Source organism: Notolabrus celidotus, chromosome 13 (assembly GCF_009762535.1).
Source record: "Notolabrus celidotus isolate fNotCel1 chromosome 13, fNotCel1.pri, whole genome shotgun sequence".
NCBI lineage: Eukaryota > Metazoa > Chordata > Actinopteri > Labriformes > Labridae > Notolabrus > Notolabrus celidotus.
Window position 1 is genome coordinate 10025365 of NC_048284.1, and position 7760 is coordinate 10033124.

The 7760-nt window shown below is 36.8% G+C and overlaps 1 protein-coding gene across 1 annotated transcript; it reads right to left on the bottom strand.

Moving 5' to 3' along the window:
* Positions 1-2022: 2022 nt before the first annotated feature.
* Positions 2023-7110, bottom strand: mtif3 (mitochondrial translational initiation factor 3). Its single transcript, XM_034699787.1, has 4 exons — positions 6980-7110; positions 3516-3975; positions 2562-2713; positions 2023-2309 (listed from the first exon to the last, which is right to left on the bottom strand). Exons 2-4 carry the CDS (start codon positions 3970-3972, stop codon positions 2061-2063), a joined length of 858 nt encoding a protein of 285 aa, XP_034555678.1. The 5' UTR covers positions 3973-3975; positions 6980-7110; the 3' UTR covers positions 2023-2060.
* Between the last annotated feature and the right edge of the window lie 650 nt (positions 7111-7760).

The following is a 7760-nucleotide window of genomic DNA, read 5'->3' on the forward strand; positions in this document are numbered from 1 at the left end:
ATTCTGATTTTTTAGCTGGTCCAGAATGGTCAAATGTATGAAACAAAAACCAAATCCACAATGCCGTCAACCAGGGACATACCTCTCATCTAAGCTCAAACATCTGATCCAAACAGGTCAGACGGTGGACAAAAGAGAGGAAAGTCAGACATCTCATCAACACTCTTTTTGTGGGTCTTTCCTTGATAACATCTATCAGTATTTTAATGCTATGGTACGATGAGGATTGAAGTCAGACCACTGAGTGCACACAAGAAGCGGACGAAGCCAGCATGATTCCACACAGCTCTTGATTACCACAGTGGCAACTTAAGTTTGGCGTTGTGGCCATAACCATTTCTTAGGGGGGTGCGGGGGACCAAAACTGGATCATGTTTTGAAAAGGTTGATAAAAAGAAAGATGCCATAATTTGAATTGGCTGCAGTGATGCCTAATAGACAACAAGCAGAGTCTGACATTTTCACTCAAAAGGAACATGCCCACCAAAATGTAAACAATTCCTCCTAGAGTTGTCAAAGATGGAGAAATAAGTCACACAGACTTAAGTTATTTTCCCTCATAGCAGACTTAAACATGTTTATTTCTGTTATAAAGCTTACAGTATTTCTCAGTTGTTAAAACACTATCCCTATTGTCTGAACCAAATTCCTTAGCGGCCTGAACCCATGTACTGAATAAGTCACTCTTTTGGCAAAACCATAAGCACTTTTCACCTGTTAGACACAACTTGCAAACACATTCTCACTCACTAAAACACATGCTGCACTGTGATGCACTTCTTTTGCATAATGGTAAGCACAGGTAGCAAAAGTCCAAAACATTTGAAGCTCGGGTGTCACAGCTTAAACACAATCACTCAAAACTGATCACACTTGTGGCTAATGATGTGAGGAAACCAGTACAAGCCAGTTCAGAGAGCACTGGTTGTTGAAGGTTGTACTGTACAATGGACAGAATAATATGAGAGGCAGAGGAAGAGTGCGTGTAAGAGGTGGTCAAGGAGGAAGAGGAGGGGAGCGAAACCAAGAAAGACAAATAACAGTAACTTCTGATGAAATCCGAGCTACTGTGATAGACCATGTTCTTCTCATTTATATTTGTTCTTACTTTATTTTTACTGTATACAGGGGCTAAATTCATTTAGGCTACTGTGAACAATAAACATTATTTCTACAGCTTCATGTCCTGAGGCATTGTGTTTTCAGTTTTTGATGTAGTGTGTAATGACTGCTCAGTATTGTTTTAATTTTGATTGGCTCGGGTATGATCTGACACATTGTTTGGTTTTGCAGGAAGAGTCAGAGGTTTGGTGAATGTAGTTTGAAAATTGGGTTTTGTGCTTATAGTGTTGAGAAAAGTGTGGTGGATGTCAAGAAATGTGTTTTAGTAATTAAGAAATACTGTAATATGGGCCACTCCGCAGTTTGACTCACCTTTGGAGTCACCCTTAAGTGTCTATTTGAGGAACTGCAGTTTTTGGCACTCAAATACTGGCGGCATTTTTCAGACCTGGATGGAACTGATTAGACTACCCATGCCATGTAAAGTTATAATAACAGCTAGGGTGAGCTTCTTTAGAATCAATCTAACAACCTATCTAATTGTAATTACAAACAATTCTTTATTTCTACTTTAAGATTTTAATTTAGCGCTTTAATGTCTTTATTAAGAGGATGGGACAGTTCAATTTACTTGCTCAGCTTATTTGATACCCAAGTACATGTTGTTGTTGTTTTCATTTATGTGCCTTTGTCACAGCAAGACAGCAAGGTCAGAAAGGAGATTTTTGCTCATGTTTTGGGCGTCACACCACTTACATAAAAATGTATGTTGCTGGAAGTTGTTAGTTGAGGTGCTAGTCATGCATAAGTGGCTAGTTAGTTATTTTCTATGATATGTAGTAGTTTAGATGCTCCAACATGAGGCTCCATTAGTTCTAGTTACTGAGGAAGCATTCGTCTGAGTGTCGCTCTGCCATCTTGGGAGAACATGACCCTCAAAGATGAAACAACTACAAAGACTTCAGTGTGTTTTTGTCTAGATGTTTTATTCCGTCAGTTCACTGCTGTATAGATTCTTCTTTCGTGTCTGTGTCGTTAACAGGAGATGTTTTGCTCTGAGCAGCTTTTGAACTGGAGTCTTCAGACTGTGATTCAGAGGCTATATCTTTCTTGTGTTGTGACAGTTCCTTTGCTGAAGGCGGGCGCAGTATGCACATGGCTGTCTGACCCTCTCTTTTGGCTTTTGGCCTCGAGACAAATCCAACCAACACCTCCATTTGTTGCACGATCTGCTCCAAATTTGTCTCCTGTGGGGCAAAAGAAATGAATGACTTAGAACTGCAATAAATACAGTTGGACTTTTTCCAGGGATACATGCCAAATATGTGACTATGATTTGAAATTTGTAGAAACCTTCATCACGTTAGCCTTTAAAGAAAATAATACGTAGAAAAAAACATCATAACTTTGCTAAATGTGACCACATTCAATAATAAGCATATATTATAAAGGCACTACTCATAACACATGCAAGTATATATGTTTGAGTTCATTCTCACCATGTCGCCCGCTGGTTTCCCCCGTCCTGATCTCAGAGTGATTTTCACGTGATGTTTCTTCTCCAGCAAACCCTCCACTTGTTTCAGCTTAGTGCTGAGGTCATGAGCCGCAATACCTGATGAGAGGGTGAGCTCTTTCATCTGCACAGGAGCTGTGGACGAGATATATAGAGTCCCATGTGTGTCAAATACTGGATAACAATAATTAATAACATCCTTTTAGATCTGTTTTGTTGAAAAGTATGTTTAAACATCTCTCAATGTGGTGCAGCTGTATTTTAACAGTAGTTCTCAACTCTTTTGGCTTTTGAAACCAAAAGAAAAATAGAACAAATAATAAACCTGCCATCCAAAATATACTCTGTTCTCTAGATTATGATCATAGAAATGAAGCAGTGATATTTATCTTAACTCTGTCTGTCACCATAAATTCCCACAGCTGCCAATACCAGAGCACAAGGTAAAAACAAATTAAGAAAATAGAAGAACAACGAGCAAACACAACCTCCATGACAGAACATCACTTGAAACTAAACTTAGTTCATAAATTACAAAAATAACTTTACCTTTGTACTTAAATGTCAGATTAAATACTCATTAAACAGTCTCAGTTTTTCTTTCCAGGCTTTTAAGACCAAGTTAGAAAACTCAAACTCACGGTTAAACAGCGCTTCCAAATTTCTGTTCCTCCTGAGCATTTTTAAACAAGCACTCAAAAGTGCAATTAAAGATATTTGGCTTCTCCACAAACTAACATAAAAGACTCACGATAAAGGTTTACATTACAGCATGATTTACCATTGATAAAGATGGCAAATCATCAGATAAACTGCCTGTAGTAATGAATTCTTTTAGGTTACTGTAATAATAGAAGCACATTAGTTCGTCCGTCAGCTTTGGACCCCTGAATCCTGCACCACAGGTTGGCATTCTCTGTACAAGCACATTACACACCTGCTTTTGCTTTCTGCTTCTCCCTCAGTTTCAGCTGCTCTTCATGGATCTGTTTGCCGCTCATCAGCTTGTAGACAGCAGGATCTTTGTGATCAGTGAGCAGCACCAGTTTGAGACCCCGCTCATCCATCATTCTGATCACATCTGCTCGGTGCATGGTGCCCAGATTCTCGCCTGTCTCACTGATCACTTGAACCTCTCGCTGAGGGATTTTGCGGCCAACGGAGGAGATTGTGGCATTCGCTTTGGGATTGTGGTTTTTTTTCTTTGTTGCAGGAGTCTCTTCTGTGTCGTCTACAGCGGTGGAGAAAGGAGAACGTCTCCAGGAGGATGCAGTTATTTTGTATCCTTCACTGCATATGGTAAATCTTGACACAGGGGGCCTGAAGGCAAGGCTGCCAACACACACAGATCTCACTGTGTGGCTGAGCGCCCATCTCACACAGCCAAGAGACATGTCCTACAAATGAAGAGACGAGAAGAGAAGACAGAGACAAAAGTTGATGAAAAATAATATTTTGCAAGACCAACAAGTGAAATCCAGAAATGTCAGGCAGACGCAATAATGAAGCAAGTCACAAATACATGCACACATTTGGCATACAGTTGCTCCTATTTGTCTCATAGCTACAGTGGACATCAAGTCTACAAACCCGTTAAAATGTCAGGTTTTGTGATGTAAAAAAATGAGACCAAGATAAATCATGTCAGAACTTTTTCCACCTGTAATGTGACCTATGACGCGCACAATTCAATTGGAAACAAAATTACGCCAAACACACCTTTTGGAATTATGGCTAAAAAGTTCAACCTTGGTTTCATCAGACCATAAAACATTGCCTCATGCTTTTAGGAGACTTCATGTATGTTTTTGAAACATTTTGCCATGCTTGGATGTTTTCCTTCATAAGAAAAGGCTTCCGTCTTGCCACCCTACCCATAGCAGAAACATATGAAGAATAGGAGAGACGTTGTCACATGTAGTACACAGCCAGTACTGGTCAGAAATCCCTGCAGCTCCTTTGATGTTGCTGTAGGCCTCTTGGAAGCCTCCCTGAACAGTTTTCTTCTGGTCTTTTTATCAGTTTTGGAGGGATGTCCAGTTCTCTGAATGTCACTGTTGTGCCATATTTTCTCCACTTGATGATGACTGTCTTCACTGTGTTCCATGGTATATCTAATGCCTTGAAACATTCTTGTACCCTTCTCCTGACTGATACCTTTCAACAATGAGATCCCTCTGATGCTTTGGAAGCTTTCTGTGGACCATGGCTTTTGTTGTAAGATGCAACTGTGGAAATGTCAGGAAAATCCTCCTAGAACAGCTGATCTTTATTGGGATTAATCAAAGTAACTTTGCATTATGACAGTTATAAGAGGGTGTGTACACTTATGCAACCAAATTATTTTATTCTTTTATTTTTTGTTCTTCCCCCTTAAAAGATTTCATTTTTTTTCAATTGAATTGTTCATGTTATAGGTCACATTACATGTGGAAGAAGTTCTGACATGATTTATCTTGGTCTCATTTTTTTACATCACAAAACCTGGAATTTTAACAGGGGTGTGTAGACTTTTGCTATCCACTGTATTCATCTTTGTTAAAAGTTTCTAAGATGGGCCAGCTTTCATTAAAAATCATGCTAATTGAAGTTTGACTTACCTTTCTTCACTATACACTCTCCAAAAACTGACATTTATTTGTGTTTCTTAAACCTTTAGGCTCCACAGTGTTTTCGGCTCTCACCTCACTCACTCTGAGATTTGTTTTTTAAAGTTTAACGCATATTTACATTTCATTGTCATGGGTTCACGCGAGACCCTGCACCTCTTGTCATAGGTGTTTCTAGCCCATTTTTGGGGGTGGTGAATCACCCTTAAATTGAATCCAAGCACCCCTAAAATTTGAGAGATTTTTCTTTCTTTTTTTTTTTTACTGTATGTCCTTTTTAACAAGCTAGAAAAGTTTCAAAACCATACAGTACTGGGTTGAAATGTAATATTTTACTAACAAAAATACAGCAGTATCAGTATTATTAGTATATTTTTTATTTCTTAATGTAATTTCTCATCTAGTTGAATACAATCTATTTGTATACTATTGTCAGTCCAAAGAAGGAGAAATGAAAAAGGGGAAGGAGAGGAGAGAGTGCAAGATCAGGAAGAACCAGGTAAGAAAACAAACAGAGAATAGTGGCACGCAAAACTTATCAAATTATATAATACAGACAAGAAGGACAAAGGAAGAGAAACATTGAAAAATTAAATTTCTGTTAAACATGTTGTGAATTGCATTTCAAATGAAAGTCCAAAAAACAACTCCAATACCATTTTTTGGTACTCACTATAGGGGGTTGGTTTACTCCAGAAACATACATACTGTTAATGTATATAAACATGCATATAAACATGAAAATATACATGTAAATATACAATGCAACAATTCTCCAAGCAGAATTCCATATTTCTATTTTTTTATTATTTAACTACTATTTTTTTAATGTAAAAACTACCTCTGCTACTCACTACTGCACTTTTATCATATCTTTTAGCCTGTACATATTAGTCATGCCTATTTGTTGTTCTTTTGTATTTATAGCTGATGTTATTGTTATTATTTTTATTTGTATGCCTTATTCTTATGCCTTGTACAAAGAGAGCACAGTTTACCTAAGTCAAATTCCCTGTGTGTTCAAGCATACCTAGCCAATAAAGCTGATTCTGATTCTGATTCTATATGTTGAGAAGCTGCTGTATCATAACGAGTTGTCTCTCCTCAGAAATTAGGGTTACCATATGTTTCTTTTATGATTCCAATCCATTCCTCATTTGCTGTGGCTCAACATTTAAATAACCTTTATCAGATTTGATGGTTTAGTCACATACTTTCCCAAAAAGTGTTATATTTTTCTTCCACAAATGTGGGAATGAAATTGCACCTCTTGTTATGAAGCTTTAGCGGACCACTGCAAGCTCATTATTACAGCTAACTTTAATCTAACTGTATCAATTACTATGCCGAATTGACCAGCAAACATGTGTAAATAATAACACGTGTTGCATTGAATATATAACGTTGCACAGGAGGTGAAATGTACATGTTAAATCAAATTGTGAGATTTTAATTAGGAGTATAGTAGGTGTTAGTGAGCTAATTGCTCTTACACAGTGTTATGTGATGGCTTGATGTTGCACACACATTAATTAACAGTGTGTGTGTGTGTGTGTGTGTGTGTGTGTGTGTGTGTGTGTGTGTGTACGTGTGTGTGATTGTCACTTATTTGAACTGTGTGTTCATGTTTAGGACGACATGTATGTTGTAATATGAACACACTGGCAAACTGCAATGTGAATACTGAGTTAGAGAGAATAACGCAGGCACAAATGCACAAAATAGAGAGTAGTGTTTGCATCACCAAGCCTAATCCCCGAGATAGTCCAATGATAGGTCGCATTTTACTCACTGTAATTCAATGTCGTTTAATCATGCTTTCTGTTGCAGGGTGACTGCTGTCTTCTTCCGTCTTCTTCTTCTTCTTCTTAATGGCGGATTGCAAACCAAATTATGAAGGTGTATACCGCCTCCTACTGCACAGGAGTGTGTCACTTCAGGGATTTGCACTTCAGGTAACATGCTACACCATGCAAACATGAAAACAAATAAACAAATGTGTGCATGTGTATGTATGTATGTATGTATGTATGTATGTATGTATGTATGTATGTATGTATGTATGTATGTATGTATGTATGTATGTGTATGTGTATGTGTATTTATTTGATTCTTTTGGGTTATTTCTGTATGAATTTATGTATTATTATATACCCTTCTCTTTTATTTATTTTTAAATGATTATTATTATTATAATATTTTTCTTTCTTTTCCTTTTCTTTCTATTTTACATTTCTATATAATTTACTGTCCTATTTTGTATGGGTGGAGGGTCACAAAATTTCAAACAAAATGTTGTGTCAAAAGGTGCAAACTCGTAAGAAATGTGTATCATGTATATATAATATTGACTCAATAAAGTATAAAAAAGAACACAAATAAACAAAAATGAACAAAACTCAAGAAACTAAGTAATATATGTATATGATAGTAACAAATAAATAACTAATAAAAAAATAGACATTCATCATAATAATACAAATAATGATAATAATACAAAATTACAAAATAAATAATTAAATGAACGAATAACCCAAATAAATATGTAAATAAATAAATAAATTATATCACAA

What these genes read in the sequence shown, in the direction of transcription:
- mtif3 (XM_034699787.1), bottom strand. Translation starts at nt 3,972, where the DNA reads ATGTCTCTTGGCTGTGTGAGATGGGCGCTCAGCCACACAGTGAGATCT. An exon ending in GAAGCAGAAAGCAAAAGCAG is followed by an intron (nt 2,714 to 3,515) that starts GTGTGTAATGTG and finishes TCTCGTCCACAG; the next exon opens with CTCCTGTGCAGATGAAAGAG. An exon ending in GGAAACCAGCGGGCGACATG is followed by an intron (nt 2,310 to 2,561) that starts GTGAGAATGAAC and finishes TTTGCCCCACAG; the next exon opens with GAGACAAATTTGGAGCAGAT.